The 18,740-nt window shown below is 38.1% G+C and overlaps 1 protein-coding gene across 13 annotated transcripts in view; it reads right to left on the bottom strand.

The window, feature by feature from the left end:
• The window catches only part of ICA1 (islet cell autoantigen 1), a 156,996-nt gene that overhangs the window by 44,099 nt on the left and 94,157 nt on the right, over positions 1 to 18,740 (bottom strand). For all 13 annotated transcript variants that reach the window (XM_007982050.3, XM_073009099.1, XM_007982059.3 and 10 more), the window contains exons 7-8: positions 3,738 to 3,863; positions 2,335 to 2,433 (exon numbers count right to left, since the gene is read on the bottom strand). In XM_007982050.3, the coding sequence (XP_007980241.1) occupies positions 2,335 to 2,433; positions 3,738 to 3,863 (225 nt within the window). The remainder of the gene's footprint in view (positions 1 to 2,334; positions 2,434 to 3,737; positions 3,864 to 18,740) is intronic.

The raw sequence follows: 18,740 nt of genomic DNA, 5'->3' as shown, positions 1-18,740 counted from the left end.
TGGTACTTGTATAGATGCAGTGACATTATACACATCTCAAAATCAAAAAAGTGATTTAAGGCAAAAAAAAAGAATTTTAATGTTTTGATGTCTTGTCAAGCAAGGTGATGAAATGCATACAAATTGCTTGAACAATAAAGAGCAAGGCAAGTTCAAGGTGAACTTTAGCTAGTTCATGCCTCTTTTTTTCTTTCAAAGACATGACCTGGCAATGAAATAACCACTGTTCTCTCATCATTCTTAAAATCCTTTTGGAACCAAAATCACTTCTTTATCTCAATATGCATTCATCTTTTGTAATCAGGAGAGAGAAAAACAACTCTATGTGCAGATCCAATACTGAGAATCAGACACGGTGCATGTATCCCTTCTGAGCCGAAAAATCATTGAGTTTAATACTGCTTTTTCATTTGAGAAATGTCTGTTCATATCCTTTGCCCACTTTTGGATGGGGTTGTTTGTTTTTTTCTTGTAAATTTGTTTGAGTTCTTTGTAGGTTCTGGATATTAGCCCTTTGTCAGATGAGTAGATTGCAAAAATTTTCTCCCATTCTGTAGGTTGCCTGCTCACTCTGATGGTAGTTTCTTTTGCTGTGCAGAAGCTCTTTAGTTTGATGAGATCCCATTTGTCAATTTTGGCTTTTGTTGCCATTGCTTTTGGTGTTTTAGACATGAAGTCTTTGCCCATGCCTATGTCCTGAATGGTACTACCTAGGTTTTCCTCTAGGATTTTTATGGTATTAGGTCTAACATTTAAGTCTCTAATCCATCTTGAATTAATTTTCGTATAAGGAGTAAGGAAAGGATCCAGTTTCAGCTTTCTACTTATGGCTAGCCAGTTTTCCCAGCACCATTTATTAAATAGGGAATCCTTTCCCCATTTCTTGTTTCTCTCAGGTTTGTCAAAGATCAGATGGCTGTAGATGTGTGGTATTATTTCTGAGGACTCTGTTCTGTTCCATTGGTCTATATCTCTGTTTTGGTACCAGTACCATGCTGTTTTGGTTACTGTAGCCTTGTAGTATAGTTTGAAGTCAGGTAGCGTGATGCCTCCAGCTTTGTTCTTTTGACTTAGGATTGTCTTGGAGATGCGGGCTCTTTTTTGGTTCCATATGAACTTTAAAGCAGTTTTTTCCAATTCTGTGAAGAAGCTCATTGGTAGCTTGATGGGGATGGCATTGAATCTATAAATTACCTTGGGCAGTATGGCCATTTTCACGATATTGATTCTTCCTATCCATGAGCATGGTATGTTCTTCCATTTGTTTGTGTCCTCTTTGATTTCACTGAGCAGTGGTTTGTAGTTCTCCTTGAAGAGGTCCTTTACATCCCTTGTAAGTTGGATTCCTAGGTATTTTATTCTCTTTGAAGCAATTGTGAATGGAAGTTCATTCCTGATTTGGCTCTCTGTTTGACTGTCACTGGTGTATAAGAATGCTTGTGATTTTTGCACATTAATTTTGTATCCTGAGACTTTGCTGAAGTTGCTGATCAGCTTAAGGAGATTTTGGGCTGAGACAAGGGACATGGATGCAGCTGGAAACCATCATTCTTAGCAAACTATCACAAGAACAGAAAACCAAACACCGCATGTTCTCACTCATAGGTGGGAACTGAACAATGAGATCACTTGGACTCGGGAAGGGGAACATCACACACCGGGGCCTATCATGGGGAGGGGGGAGGGGGGAGGGATTGCATTGGGAGTTATACCTGATGTAAATGACGAGTTGATGGGTGCAGCACACCAACATGGCACAAGTATACATATGTAGCAAACCTGCACGTTGTGCACATGTACCCTACAACTTGAAGTTTAATAATAATAAATAAATTAAAAAAAAAATACTGCTTTTTCAATTAGAAAATACTGCTGTCGTCTTACAGAAAAACTCAATTTTATGTTGGATGGTACTCTCAGAATAAAATGATACATTTCAGAAGTAAGGGAGGAAAGAAGGATACCTTCTTAAGTGAGGATATTTGAATATAATAATTAAAAGTAGTTTATGGGACTTGTACAATCTCCCCTTTAGCAATGTCAAACAAGTATTTTAAAGGAGCAGGACCAATCATTAGACTCAAGTTCACCACAATTCATCTCCCAATAACACGTATCCTAAGGTTCAATTTGTGTTTTTGGATTGCAGTAGATTATCATTGTATTGAATCCTGACGCAGTTAAAAAAAAAAAAAACGTCTCCGCTTGGGGCACAGTTCTCTTTGGCATTTTGAGTCCTGGAATTATGATGCTTTCTGCAATGGACTTTGCTTGTGATACAAACAAAATTTCACTTTTCTCAAGATTTTCTAGTGGCCCCTCTAGCTTCCATACCTTTAAAGTAGTAAATTCATATGGTTGATAACCTTTGAAGCTCTCATGGATGGCTGCCATAGTGTGAGAAGTTTTCTCCCAGAAATGAAGCAGAGTGGTCTGCAAAGAAAGACAGTAAAGCTATTAATGTTTTGAATGCCCAGTTCTAGTCCTGGGCCCCAGGGAAGTATGACTCTCTGTAGCTTTGAAGATTCTTTAAAACATGATTCTAACTCATTCCCAAGTTTCCCATTATGCCCCTATTTACACTCTGTATTTCAGCCAAACTAAATGCCTCCCTCTTTCCCCGAATGCTGCCTCCCAGAACTCATCCTGCTCTCACCACCTGGGACCTTCTCCTCTCCATTCTCTTTTTCTCATCTGATAAATCCTCCAAAACCCAGAGTAAATAATTAATGATCTATTGTTGCGATCCCTCAGCTGATTCTATTTCTCCCTCCTTAAGCTTTCATTGGATTTCTTAGAACTTATTTCACTTAGCACACCCTGCTCTGTCCTAGAGGTATAGAAAAATAGACTACACTATCTCCAGATTCTTCCTAAACTTTGAGCTTTTTGAAGACAAGGAACCTGGTCTTAATTTTTTTTTTTTTTTTTGAGATGGAGTCTCTCTCTGTTGCCCAGGCTGGAGTGATCTCAGCTCACTTCACCTCCCAGGTTCAAGCAATTCTCCTGCCTCGGCCTCCCAAGCAGCTGAAACTACAGGCGCCTGCCACCAAGCCCGACTAATTTTTGTATTTTTTTAGTAGAGACGGGGTTTCACTATGTTGGCCAGGCTGGTCTCAAACTCCTGACCTCAAGTGATCCACCTGCCTCGGCCTCCCAAAGTGCTGGGATTACAGGCGAGAGCCACTGTGCCCAGCCCTGGTCTTGACTGTTATATTTCCTACAACATCCAGCATTCTGCATCCTGCCCTCAGTTGGTGCTCAGCAGCGTTGCTGATGGACAGTGTTATCTGGAAGGAACTCAGAGGCTAACAGGGGAAACAAAAACACATGCATCGAATACTGACAACCTGATGAGAAAGATATGCCACGAGATGGACAGACACAAAGCTAAGTGAGTTTAGAGAAGGCTTACTGGAAGAGGTGACATTCTGTCTGGTACATTAAAAAGAATGGAATTTGGAAAGGCACGGATGGAAGAGAAACACACTCCAGGTAGAAGGGACCCCATAAGTAAATGTAGAGAAGTGGGAAATTATGGTATATACAGAGAATAACTACTATTTGGTTTGATTAAACTGTACGATGCTAGAAGGCAGAGATGTGGGAAGTGAAATTATGGAAAGGCATTCAGAACTTCACAATGGCAAAAGCATACTTTTAGCTCAAACACCATTTTTATGTTACTTAAACCTCGTGCCATCCTTGGTTCATTGCAACAAACATCACTTTGTTACCTGGTATGTTGCTAGCATGTGAGACAAGAGATTGCATCTGCTTGCTCCAAGAAGATCCACTTTTTGACACACATCCATCTTCAATTTGTCAAAGTTTTTTTTTGCAAGGCGCACTTGTGTTTGTACCTATGAAAATAAAGAGGAATTTCTGAATCACTCTAACCCTTAAGTAGGTAAAATTTGCAGGTGAGATGAGACCAACAGCAGGCCTTTTCTCTTTCACACATGAAAATACTTTTGAAAATTCCAGACAAATGGGAAGATGTTACAACATCCATTCTTTACCTCCAAAGGAGCCAAATGGGAGTATAGCACATTATGATTTTATAGCACACTTGCCATCCTAATTCTATTTTTCTTAGTCTAATGTTAAAATTCCTTTCTTCTCAAGGCATTCACAAACTGACCATGGTTGGGAGAAGACTGGAGACAAGCAGGGTGGTGAGGAAATCATCTTTGCTCCATTGTTTTCCTACAGTCTTTGGAAGCTGAGTTCCTGTATACCCTTCACTCAGCTTCCCCTAATGTTCACATCTTACAGAACATGCTACATTTGTTAAAACAAAGAAATTTACATTGATACAATTCTATTTACTAACCAACAGACTTTATTTGGATTTCACCAGTTTTCCCACTAATGTGCTTTTTCTGTTCCAGGATCCAATCTAAGATTCCATAGGAGGGAATTTTGACACAGCCTAAAAAAACTTTCCCATGGATGAAACTTTTTACTATTGAGTAATGTGTACGAGCAATCCTCAATCGATCCTTGAACCATACAGGAATTCAGGGATGGAGTGAAGGTCAGGGAAACATTCAGAAACATCTATTTTACACATTATTTCATAACAAAATAGAAAGTTTTACAATTTGATACAGCTGCATTGAAAATTGTGAAGTTGAGGCCAGGCACAGTGGCTCAAGCCTGTAATTTCAACACTTTAGGAGGCTGAGGCGGGTGGATCACTTGATCTCAGGAGTTTGAGATCAGCCTGGGCAAAATGGTGAAACCCCATCTCTACAACAACAGCAAAAGCGTGGTCCCAGCTAGTAGGGAGGTTAAGGTGGGAGGATCACTTGAGCATGGGAGGTGGAGGTTGCAGTCAGCCAAGATTGTGCCACTGCACTCCAGCCTGGGTGAGAGTGAGAGCCTGTCTCAAAAAACACAAACAAATAAACATACAACAACAACAAAACCAAAAAACAAAACAAAATAGGAACTTAAAATTTCACCTTCCTTCAATCTAAAGTGTCAACACACAATAGTTTGGCTAGAGAAAACCAGTCAATTTTTCAAAAACCACCTTATTGAGGTATGATTGACATATAAAAAGCTGTATATATTCAGTGTATTCAGTGTGATGAGTTCAAATATTAATTTATCTCAGATCATCATAAAGTTATAGATACTAGATAGGTTACTGAGAGTTGGAAGTAATACTGATGTATTAACAATAACTCTTTCGTCATAGATACCAGGAGGGCATGGACAATGTTACCTTGTTCATCATTATATTGCCTAGCAACCTGGTGCAAAGCGGGTACTGAATACATATTTGTTGGCTGAATAAAGACATTTTTCAGGCCATTGCAAAAGATGAGGTATTTGCATGCATTTTAAAGTATAACCTTTAAAGTAGTTTAAGGCTGGGCGCGGTGGCTCACGCCTGTAATCCCAGCACTTTGGGAGGCCGAGATGGGCGGATCACGAGGTCAGGAGATCGAGACCATCCTGGCTAATCCGGTGAAACCCTGTCTCTACTAAAAAATACAAAAAACTAGCTGGGCGAGGTGGTAGGCGCCTGTAGTACCAGCTACTCGGGAGGCTGAGGCAGGAGAATGGCGTAAACCCGGGAGGCAGAGCTTGCAGTGAGCTGAGATCCGGCCACTGCACTCCAGCCTGGGCGACAGAATGAGACTCCATCTCAAAAAAAAAAAAAAAAAAAAAAAAAAAAAAGAAAATTAAAGTAGTTTAAGAAGTGATGACTTTATTTTCTAATAAAAATAAATACATAGATCATTTTATATAAAATACATTCATTTTTACCACCAATATGAACATACTTGCAATGTATAAAATTATAGGATGTTATATAATAATACTAAATCTAACAGTGAATACAATTTACTTATCACATGCCAGTGTCATTCTATTTTGGCTGCTGTTATTACTGTCTCTTACTGACGAGGATTGAGAGGCTTCATCAAGGCAAGTTACTCACGGGCAGGGCTGGCATTCTAAATTAGCCGGCCTGACTCTGAAGCCATGCTATTCTGCCTCCCAAGCAACTGACACTACTCACTGGAAAATCAAGAAGCTCAGAATTACGATTGTACCCAGACATATAAGTTTTCCCTGAAGGATTTTATGGAATTGGGAAATAATGAGGCAGTACATTGACCACCACACTGATAGAAAGAATTAATATTCTGTATGAATAGAATCTTGTGTCTATAGCTATGTCAAACCCGTACTAAGAATTCTTCTGTATTCTTGGTCTACAGATATGGGAAGATCAAAGAACAGCAGCCACCCAGTTCCTTTCAAACTGACCATACTATGAGCTGGACGATTCTCCACTGCAGAGCAAAGAGCCAGTAGTTTAAATTCCTTGGGAGCTCTGACTATAAAAAGAGTCTAGGAGGAGTAAGTGTTAGAGATTTCCTACCTCCCTTTGAGAGGAATAGGAAGGCAGAGAAAAGAAAAATTTCTGGAGGGGAGAAGTGGGGAGTCTAGAGGGGAGGATGTTCACTGTAGATCCCTATATTGGTCATCAGTTGCTCTGGCCAGGAAGGCCGCCTCAACTGGGGTCCTGAAAGGCATCTGTCTTCAGCCTTTTCCTTCAAAGGGGAAGAAAACACACACGGGAGTGGGAGCTTTCAAGTATGCATTCATTCAACACATATTTACTGAGTGCCTGTTATGTATCAGGACCAGTGCTAGGAACTAGGGTGTCTGTAAAGCTGTAAAGGAACGAGGCACATAACACGGAGTCAACAAATATTTATAAATGAATGCACACAGCATAAAGACCCCCTCATCTCTTAATGAGGACAGACAAGTTAGCCACTATATTATAATAGAATGGGTAAATTATAAACATAGAACTAAGAGGAACAGAGAGACAGCACAGACAAGGAAATAATAAATGCTAGTGGTGGAACAGAGTGGGGGTAGGGTTGTAGGATGATGGCATTAAAGCCGTAACTAATGGCCTCCCTGTATTCCCATTCTTTGCCCTGTAACTCTGTAGTGTCCTCCTACTCTGACTTTGAGCTTGGCCATGTGACTTGCATTGGTCAATGGGATGTTAACAAATGTAATGAAACTGCAAGCTTGATAAAACAATGCTAGCCTGTTTCCACTTTCTCTCTTGCTTCTTTGAGATGGCCATCAGAATATGCCTGGGCTGACAAGTTGGAGGGGGGTAAGAAACATATGCATGCAAGAGACATGAGGAGGACAGACCAGTTGTCCCAGCAGATCAGTCTTTGACCAGCTGACTCCAAGACATGTGAGGGAGCCCAGCCATTATCTTCGGAGGCCCTCTCTGCCCACAGCTGACCGCAGACACAAGTGAGCCCACAAAGATGAGAATGGCCCTGCTTACCATAGCCTTGTGTGCAGTGAGAAATGCTTATTGTTTTAAGCCATTGAGTGTTGTGGTTGCTTATTTCACAGCATTACTGTGGTGACAGACAACTGATATAAACTGTAAGGAAACGGACAATGAAGGCTTCTGAAATGATGTGATATATGAGGTGGGTCTTAGGCATGACTAGGAGGTAAAAAGTAAATATAAGGCATCCATAAGCCTGGCCTACTTATATGGAACCTCTAGATTTTCTAATGAAATGCAAATTAACTTTTTCTGCAGGGGTGTGAATTTTGCTTTTTCCTTTAATATAATCAGTTACTCATAGATTCTCTTATATCTTAGGAGAAAACTCATTTCACTCGCTTATAACACAAAGCTCATGAATTAGTGTAGTTTGAAATGTGCCCTAATTTAATTTTGTTTGAATTTTGTAAGGTAATTTTAGAAACCTAGAAGACAACTACAACACTTGACCCAATGATTCTGAAAGGCCATATGCTTTGTATGTCAACAATGATTATTAAAATACTTAATGCACTGCTGAGTTTCCAAATGCTGAGCCCTTTCCCTGCCAAACAAGGAGGATGCTACACTGTTGGGTGTTTTGAATACAGCAAAGTTCATTTAACATTTTGTGCTCCATGTATGCTCTAGAAAACACATTTCCAGCCTGAAGCCTGAGGTTAAAACACCAAGGACATAGCCAAGCATAGGCCACTATCAAGAGTCTAATTTCATATGCCTCCAGATGCACTGAAGTGACAAATGTTTTGAATATTATTCTTCTCAACCCTGGATAAGATATATTCTATTACATAAATATCTTGAGGAGCTCCTGTGGTTTTCAAGGCCCTTTAAAATTTTCTTCACTCAAATAAATGTACCCTTTATTTCTTAGTTTTATTTCTGTTACCCCATCTCTCTTCTCTTATTCTCCAAGTTGTAGGAAATGGCCATTTATTTATTTATTTATTTATTTATTTATTTATTTATTTGGAGATGGAGTCTTGCTCTGTCACCCAGGCTGGAGTGCAGTGGTGCGATCCTGGCTCACTGCAACTGCTGCTTCCTGGGTTCAAGTAATTCTCCTGCCTTGGCCTCCCTAGTAGCTGGGATTACAGGCCTACACCACCATGCCTGGCTAATTTTTGTATTTTTAGTACAGATGGGGTTTCACCATGTTGGCCAGGCTGGTCTTGAACTCGTGACCCCAGAAAATCCACCCTCCTCAGCCTCCCAAAGTGCTAGGATTACAGGCATGAACCACTGCGCCTGGTCTAACGGTCACGTATTTTAGCGCCTCCTTAGTCTGGGTTCTGTCTTCCTCAGGCCACAGCAATTTGGTTTACCAGAGAAAGGAGCAATGACTTGACTGGCAAAACAAGAGGGCACTTCTCCATACTTATTCCTCCTAGCCTGAAATTCTAACTCTTAGTCCCAACTTGAACAATGCATGGTGAAGCCAAAGCTATTCATCCTTTCATTTCAATCTGGCTTTTCTTACCAGTGGTAAGGTCTTTATTATTCTACAACCAATAATATGAGAGTAGTTTTGCATTTTTCTAAGAGTTTATTAACCTTACAAAATAAAACAACAATTCTACTCTTATTTTTGTATCTTCTTATAGGAGATAGCGCTGCCCTTAGATCCGTTCATTCAGCAAATACTTACTGAGTATCTTCTATATGCTGGTAGCAGTAGGCACAAATGGAATTGATAGTCCAGTGGGTATTTTTCAGATCAGCAAAGGTGTAACTATGAACTGAGTGAGGTGCTCAGAAGGAAAGTCACATAGTCCCTCAAGAATGATTGACCAAGGAACCCAGAGGATGTCCTCCAAGGATGTAGTGCTCAACCTCCACCCTGAAGGACTAGCATGATTAACTATGCAAGCAGGGAGAGAAGTCCAGTGGAGGGAGAAGTGTGTGCAAAGGTTGTGGGGTGGAGGACAATACGGCAGGTCCTAGAGCTGAGAGTAGGTCAGTGTAGCTGGGTTGCTCAGAACAAGCAGGAGGGTGGCATGAGATGAGGCGGAGAGGGGAATTGGGGCACATCCTGGAGCAGCGCCTTGTTGATATGCTCAGGATTTTAATTTTTATCCTGGAATAGCAGAAAAACACTGGAGGCTTTTAAGCAAGGAAGAGAGAGGATCCTATTTTCAGTTTGAAAGATTACTCACTGCAGTGGGAGATGGACTGAAGGAGAGAGCTGAAGGTAGATAAGAATAGATCTGGGCCGGGTGCAGTGGCTCATGCCTGTAATGTGCACTTAGGGAGGCCGAAGTGGGTGGATCACCTGAGGTCAGGAGTTTGAGACCAGATCTGGCCAACATGGTGAAACCCCGTCTCTACTAAAAATACAAAAATGTGCCAGGTGTGGTGGTGTGTGCCTGTAATCCCAGCTACCCGGGAGGCTAAGGCAGGAGAATCGCTAGAACCTGGGAGGTGGAGGTAGCAGTGAACTGACATCGTGGCACTGCACTCCGGCCTGGGTGACCGAGCGAGACTCTTTCCCCCCAAAAAAACAAAGAATAGATCTGGAGTCAAGAGGAAAGATGTCAGTAGTTTAGATTTGGATAGTGATGCTGGATATGGAAAATACTGCTCTGATCCAAGAGACACTTAAGAGGCAAAGCAGGTCCTGGTAAGGTGCTGAATGCTGGGGTGTAAAGGATGACTTCTCTGTATCTGACTACCCCAGGCTTAATGTTATCGTCTGGCTTGCCTTTTCCACCAGCCACTTCTACTCACATCAACTTCTCATGGACACCTCAGACCCAGGTGTTCAAGACCAGCCTGGGCAACACGGCAAAACCCTATCTCTACAAAATACACAAAAATTAGCCAGGTTGGTGGCACCTGCCTGTAGTCCTAGCTACTCAGGGAGCTGAGATGGGAGGATTGCCTGAGCCCAGGAGGTCGACGCTGCAGTAAGCTATGATCACACCACTGTACTCCAGAAGCAGCCTGGGTGACGGTAAGACCCTGTTTCAAAAACAAGCAAACAAACAAACAAAAACCCCAAAACAGATATTTATTTGGCTTCATTAAAAGAGGATCTTTTCATTTGAGTCTGATGACCAAGACCTCTCGAGGGCCAAATAACCAAGAATTTTGCTGAATTCCTTTAATTAACACTTCCTTTAATTAACAACTTATGTTACCTCATTTATCATATATGCATCCACTCATGGGAGAAGCAATTTTCATATTTTATTATGCAAAGAAGTATGTGTAAGTGAATGTGTGTGCACCACACATGTAGACTTCAGGATCTATTTTTGGTCTCCCCTCAACAATATCCTTACCTCATTGAAAAAATGTTTCTTCTCAGCATTCCCCTTGAAAACCAGAACAAGGATGTCCTCTCTCACTACTCCTATTCAATATAATATTGGAAGTCCTAGCTTTGAGCCATCAGGCAAGAAAAGAAAGAAAAGGCAACCAAATAGGAAGAGGGGAAGTCAAACTATCCCTGTTTGTAGATAATAATACTCTATACCCAGAAAACCCCATCATCTCTGCCCAAAGCTTCTTGATCTGATAAACAACTTCAGCAAAGTTTTAAAATACAAAATCAATTACAGAAAAAAATAATCAGCATTTATATACACCAACAACAACCAAGCTGAAAGCCAGATCAAGAATGCAATTCCATTCACAATAGCCACAAAAGGAATAAAACACTTAGGAATGCACCTATCCAGGAAGGTGAAAAATTTCTACAATGAGAACTACAAAACACTGCTCAATGAAATCAGAGATGACACAAACAGATGGAAACATATTCCATGTTCATGGATAGGAAGAATCAATATTGTTAAAATGTCCATAACTGCCCAAAGCAATCACAGGTTCAATGCTATTCCTATAAAAGTACCAATGACATTCGTTACAGAAGTAGAAGGATCTATTTTTAAATTTCACATAGAACCAAAAAAGGAGCCTAAATAGCCAAGGTAGTCCTAAGCAAAACGAACAAACCCGTAGGTATCACATGACCTGACCTCAAACTATACTACAAGGCTACAGTAACCAAAACAGCATATTGGTGTTATTAATTACCAATAAAAGGTAATTATTAATAATGACCTATCATGAAAGGAAGCTTCAATTTACTTCTTAGGGCTAGATTTCTCCGTGGGCCTATATGCACATACGGCAAAAGCACGGTACAGGTACAAAAACAGACACATAGATCAATGGAGCAGAATAGAGAGCCCAGAAATAATGCCACACCCCTACAACCATGTGATCTTCAACAAAGTCGACAAAAACAAGTAATGGAGAAAGGACTCCCTATTCAATAAATGGTGCTGGGATAACTGGCTAGCCATATGCAGAAGATTGAAACTGGACTCCTTCCTTATACCATACAAAAAAATCAACTCAAGATGAATTAAAGACTTAAATGAAAAAACTAAAACTATAAAAACTTTGAAAGATAACCTGAGAAAAACCATTCAGGACATAGGACCTGGCAAAGATTTCATGATGAAAATGCCAAAAGCAATTGTAACAAAAACAAAAATTGGCAAATGGACCAAAGTAAACTAAAGAGCTTCTGGACAGCTAAAGAAACTATCAACAAAGTAAACAGACAACTTACAGAATGGAAGAAAATATTTGCAAACTATGCATCTGGCAAAGGTCTAATATCCAGAATCTATAAGCAATAAACACATTTACAAGCAAAAAACTAACCACCTGATTAAAAAACAGGCCCAAAACATAAACAACACTGTTCAAAAGAAGACATGGCCAAGAAGCATATGAAAAAATGCTCATTACTAATCATTAGAGAAATGAAATCAAAACTACAATGAGATACATCTCACACTAGTCAGAATAGCTATTAAAAAGTCAAAACATGACAGATGCTGGTGAGGCTGCAGAGAAAAGGAACGTGTATATACTGTTGATGGGAATGTAAATTAGTCAGCCTTTGTGAACAGCAGTTTGGTGAGTTCTCAAAGAACTTAAAATGGAATTACCATTTGACCCAACAATCCCATTATTGAGTATATATCCAAAGGAATGTAAATCATTCTACCATAAAGACACATGCACACATGTGTTCATCACAGCACTATTCATAATAGCAAAGACATGGAATCAACCTAAACACCCATCACTGGTAGAGTGGATAAAGAAAATGTGGCACATAGGCACCATGGCATACTACACAGGCATCAAAAGGAATGAGATCATGTTCTTTGCAGCAATGTCGATGGAGATGGAGGTCATTATCCAAAGTGAACTAACACAGGAACAGAAAAACAAATACCTCATGTTCTCACTTAGAGTGGAAGCTAAATATTGAGTACATATGGACACAAAGAAGGGAACAACAGACACCAGGGCCTACTTCAGGGTAGGTGGAGGGCGGAAAGAGGGTGAGGATAAAAAAACTGTCTATCAGCTACTATGCTTATTTCCTGGGTGACAAAATAATCTGTACACCAAAATCCCCTGGCATGCAATTTACTTAAATAACAAACCTGCACCTGTACCCCTGAACCTAAAATAAATGTTAAAAAAAAGCATTATTAAACAAACAAAACGCCGGGCGTGGTGGCTCATGCCTGTAATCCCAGCACTTTGGGAGGCCAAGGCAGGTGGATCATGAGGTCAGGAGATCGAGACCATCCTGGCTAACACGGTGAACCCCGTCTCTACTAAAAATACAAAAAATTAGGCGGGCGTGGTGGCAGGTGCCTGTAGTCCCACCTACTCAGGAGGCTGAGGCAGGAAAATGGCCTGAACCTGGGAGGCGGAGGTTGCAGTGAGCCAAGATCGTGCCACTGCACTCCAGCCTGGGTGACAAAGTGAGACTCTGCCTCAAAACAAACAAACAAAACAATTTTCTGTTTACTTTAATAACGTGGTTTAAATGGGGCCTGGTAAGCCTTTTTATAGGCCAAATTCCACTGACTAGACCAGGGATGGGCATCTTTACTCAAGTTTAATTAATCATAATGCACTGCGGTTGGCTAATTCAGTGAACAGCACCTGATCAAAGCTGGGTGAATCAGAGCCCTTCCTTAGGATTTTTGAACCTGGAGCTAGAGTTAAAAAGTCTCTTTCCTTCTCTATTGGCTAAAGCACTAGGGGCAGACAATCCTGCCATTTGAATTTCTTGTGGTGTAAGGAACATTGGTCTGAGAGAACAAAGGTGACCTACAAAGAAAACAGAGGGGAGAGGGCAGAGAGAGAAAAGAGAGAGGAGAGGAGAGAGAGAGAGAGAGACTGAGAGACCGAGAAGCCTAGTAACACTCAAGTTTCTGGATCCTGTTGCTTTTCTTATGGTCACATGGGATTTCTAATTAACTCCTCTGCTTGCCTCAATGAATCAAGAGGGTTTTCTTTTTTGTGGAATCCAGATAGCACTGACACAGACTGCTTACTTTTGCCTTCTTAGCAGTTCATATGAAAGGATCTAAGAAGTTTCATGATAAAGATTTCTTTTTAACTTTGATTATTCCAGTGTTTCTAAAATTTATTTCTAAAATTTATTTTAGAAACACAGTACACTTTCCATTTATCAGATACCACCTACTACATGCCATAACATTTGTTTGGGAAATCCCTATTTTACAGAAGAGGAAGTCAAGACCCAGATATTAATCTGGCATACAAATATTAGATCCAGACTCAGGTGTATTTTGTTGTATAATCCACGCTCTTCAAACCATGGGACACAGAGTCACAAATCTACCATTGACCACATGACTGACAGTGTTCTGAGACGTGCACAAAATGTACAGATACCATCTCAAGAACCCCTGGTCAACAATGTTGATCTTATCAGTTTCAAAGTAGGCACAGGGAAACTTCAAGCCACATAGCCTGAACAGAGCTTCTATTATCAGAAATCTTGCTAAGTTTCTTTAGCTCAGACTTTTCAACACAGTAGAAAGAAATTAGCCCATCAAATTCCCTCAAGTGCACTGTGGTCAGTGGATTCCCTGTTTTTACAGGAAAAATATGCAGAGAGGGTATCTGTTTACTGTGTGCCTTGGAGAGGATGCCACCATTTCCTTCATTATCATATCATAAGCTTCATCATCATTACTTTTAAGCAGCTTTGTTGAGCTACAATTTAATTTCAGATGTGCAATTCTATGAATTTTTGAACAAATGTATATGGTTATGCAACTACTACCGCAATCATGATATAAGACATTCTATATTCCTAAAAGTTCCCGTTGTAGTCAATTCCTTCCCTCAAGTCCCAGCTCCTGCCAACTACTAATCTGACTTCTGTCACTATAGATTATATTTGTCTTTCTACAGTTTCATATAAATAGAATTATGCCAAGTAGTCTCGTCTTTTTTTGTGGCTGGGTTCTTTCACTCAGCACAATCCTTTCTGAGATAAATGTTGTTGCATATATTAGTAGTGTGTTCTTTTTCATTTCTCAAGTAGTATTTAATTGTATGAATATAGTGTTATTTGTACATCCATTTTTTGGCTATTTTGTTTATTGTTTCCAAGTTTTGGTGATTTTGAGTAAAGCTGTTATAAACATTTGAGCACAAGTCTTTGTGTAAACACATTTTTCATTTCTCTTCGGTAAATGTCTAAGGGCAGGATTGCTAAATCATATAGTAAGTGTGTGCTTAACTTTATAAGACATTGCCAAAACATTTTGCAAAGGAACTACATCATTTTGTATTCCTACCAGCAATGAATACAAGTCCTATTTGCTCCACATCCTCATTAACATTTGGCATTTTCAGTCTTTTCAATTCGAGCCATTATAGTCATAATGATTGTGATTTTAATTTGCATTTCTCTAATGATGAATGATACTGAACTTCTTTTCATGTCTTATGTGCCACATAGATTTTTAGTAATGTGTCTATTCAAATCTTTCACCTATTTAAAAAATGGGTTTATCTTTTTATTACTGAATTTTAAGAGTTCTTTATATGTTCTAAATATAAATCCATTATCAGACTAAATTTGAAAACATTTTCTTTAAGTCTGAACTTGCCTTTCATTTTTCTTAATAGTGCCTTTTGAAATAAAAGTTTCAAATTTTGATTTACCAAGTCTGATTTACCAAGTTTTCTTGTGTGTGTGTGTGTGTGTGTGTGTGTGTGTGTGTGTGTGTAATGCCTTAACAAACTTTTCCCTAACCTAAGGTCTCAAAGATTGTTTTCCTGCACTTTTTCTTCTAGAAATGTAATATTTTTAGCTATTACATTTAGACTTGAGGTCTGATTCAAGTTCACATTTACACATGGTATGGGACAAAGATGTAGACTCATTTTGTTTTTCCTCCATACGGATACCCAATAGTCCAAGCACCACTTCTTGAAAAACCACCCAATCATCCATTGTATTAACTTGGCTCTTTTGTCAAAAATCCATAAGCCATATATGTGGAGATCTATTTCTGGACTTTCTATTCTATTATTTTGATCTATATGTTTATCCTTATGCCAATACCACACTGTCTCGATTACTGTCACTTTACAATAAGTCTTGAAATTGGGTAGTACAAATCCTACTCTTTCATTCTTGCTTGAAATTGTTTTGCCTATTCCAGGTACATCACATTTCTATACAAATCTTAGTGTCAGTTTGTTGATTTCTACAAAAAAGCCTTTGGGTCATTATTAGGATTACATTGAATCTACAGATTTATTGGAAAGGATTGACATCTTAATATCTTCTGACCCACGAATGCAGTCTCTCTCTCCATTTATTGGGTTTTTAAATTCTCTCGGCATTTTTTGGGTAGATTTTGGTGCACAAGTCTTGCACATATTTTGTTAAATTTATTGTTAAGCATTTCATATTTTGATGCTATTATAATTTCTAAAAATTTCAATCGCTAGTTGTTCATTACTAGAAATATAATTAATTTTTATAACTTGATCTTGTATACTGTGACCTTGCAAAGTTCAATGATTAGCTTTAAAAGTTATTTAGGAGATTCCTTAGAATTTTCCATAAAAATTCATGTGGATAGATCTATGTACATATGTTGTTTAAGAATGAAGACAGCTTTACTTCTGTTTTAATTTATATGTCTTTTATTTTTCTTGCCTTTATTATATTGGCTATGATAATGTTGAACAGAAGTTTATGTGAGAAAGCATATTTATTTTGTTCCTGATTTTAGGAGGAAACATCAATTCACATATTTAAAGTGTACAATTAAATGGTTTTCACTATATTCTCAGAGTTGTGTAATCGTCACCAAATGAAATTTAGCACATTTTTATCAATCCAAAAAGAAACTCCATCATCATTTCTTTTTGCTAATATTTTGATAATAATTTTTCTTGTCTATGTTCATGAAGGACATTAGCTTGTTGTTTGCTTTTCTTGTAGTATCTTTTTCTGGTTTTGCTATTAGGGTAACTCTGCCCTCATAAAATGAACTGGGAAGTGTTCACTTCTCTTTAATTTTTTTGGGGAACAGTTTATGTAAAGTTGATCTTATTTCTTCCATATATGTTTGGCACATTTTACGAGTGACATCATACAGAACTGAAGTTTCCTTTGTAGAAAGATTTTTAACTACAAAAATGATTTATTCATAGATATACGGCTACCATGTTATTTATTTCTATTTGAGTGAGTTTTGGTAGCTTGTCTTGGAAGAGATTTGTCCATTTCACTGAGTTATCAAATTTGTTGGCTTAAAGTTGTTCATAATATTTATTATTCTTTTAATGTCTGTACTGTCTATAGAATGTCCTCCTTAATTCTAAATATTAATAATTTATGTCTTCTTTCTTTTGTTTCTGACCAATCTGACTATAGCTTGTCAATGTTATTGATCTTCTCAAAAGACCAGCTTTTGATTTCTCTATTGTTGTCTGTTTATGGTTTCATTTGCCCCTGCTCTTATTGTCTTCTGTGTGCTTAGGTTTAATTTATTCTTTTTTTCCTAGTTTCCTAAGATAAAAGTTTATATTATTGATTTGAGAATTTATTTTCTAATATAAATCTTTAATGGTTTCGATTTCCCTCTAAACATTGCTTTAGCTGTATCCCACACATTTTGATATGTTGTGTTTTCATTTCAATTATTATTTCAAACTATTTAATTATTTCAAAATATATTCTGATTCCCCTTGTGATGTCTTCTTTAACCCACAGGTTATCTGGATAAATGTTGTTTAATTTCCAATTATTCAGGGGATATTCCAGATATATATTTGTTACTGATTTCTAGTTTAATTCTGTCACAACTAGATTACTTTGCATAATTTTGATTCTTAAAAATTTATTCAGACCTGTTTTATAAACCTAAACACGGTCTATCTTGGTGAATGTTTCATGTGCGCTTGAAGAGAACATATACTGTGATGTTGAATGGAACATTCTGTAAATGTCAATGAAGTCAAGGTAGCTGACAGTCTTCTATATCCTTATTGATTTCTGTCTATTTCTTCCATTAATTACTGAAAGATGAGTGTTGAAATCTTCAACTATTATTGTAGATTTGTCTATTTTTCCTGTAAGTTCTTATTCTATTTTGATGTTCTATTATCATTGTATACAATATTGGGATTGTTATAACCTTTTTATGAATTGACCCTATTATCATTAATAAATATCCTTCTTTATTTCTGGGAAAAGTCCTTGTGCTGAAGTATGTTTTTGTCTGATATTAATAAAGCCACTTCAGATTTCTTTTGATTAGAATTTGCAGGCTATATATTAATCTATCCTTTTGTTTTGAATAGATCTGTTTCTTTACATTTCAGAGGTGTCCTATGGAAAGTGTAGAGCTGGATCTTGGTTTTGAAAAAATCCAATCTATAACTCATTTTACTCCATTTATGTCTACAGAGATTACTATGAGGTTTACAAAATATAACAAGAATAAACAGGGTTAGTCTGGTGTTAGATTTAAAATAAACTCATTCTGCTTCAAAATAATCACATTTTTTTTTTTTCTGAGTTGCTTATAAACCATCTAGCAGTGATCAGTTCTAGAATTGGTTAAGAACACAGTGTAATTCGGTATATTCAATTACCAAGTTTTGAAATTCTCTTTTAAAAATAGGACAATATTTTCTTGTTATGCTATTTCTGGCACCTCCAATTTCTCAAATGTCACTGGCAGTATTACTGTGCTTGCATACATGAGTTCTTTCTGAGACATAACTCATCTAAGTCGGGTGACTAAATGTATTTAAATATAACTAGTACACATTTGCTCCTTTCATAGATTGAGCTTCAATTTTTCCCTAAAATCTTTCTATCATTTCCAGTTTAAATATCACTGACAATGGAGGTGAAAGTAAAATAGGGGCTTAGTCGCTTTGCTTTCTTTGCTTTTCTTATTAAGATTAAATCATATAAAAATGTATTTTCTGGCTCTGTTCACTATAAAGGTCTACAAATAATGGCTAACTCAGAAGCAATGTCCCT

Source organism: Chlorocebus sabaeus, chromosome 21 (genome assembly GCF_047675955.1).
Source record: "Chlorocebus sabaeus isolate Y175 chromosome 21, mChlSab1.0.hap1, whole genome shotgun sequence".
Lineage (NCBI taxonomy): Eukaryota > Metazoa > Chordata > Mammalia > Primates > Cercopithecidae > Chlorocebus > Chlorocebus sabaeus.
The sequence above is the reverse complement of the archived record's forward strand: the minus strand, read 5'-3'. Positions and strand labels throughout refer to the sequence as shown.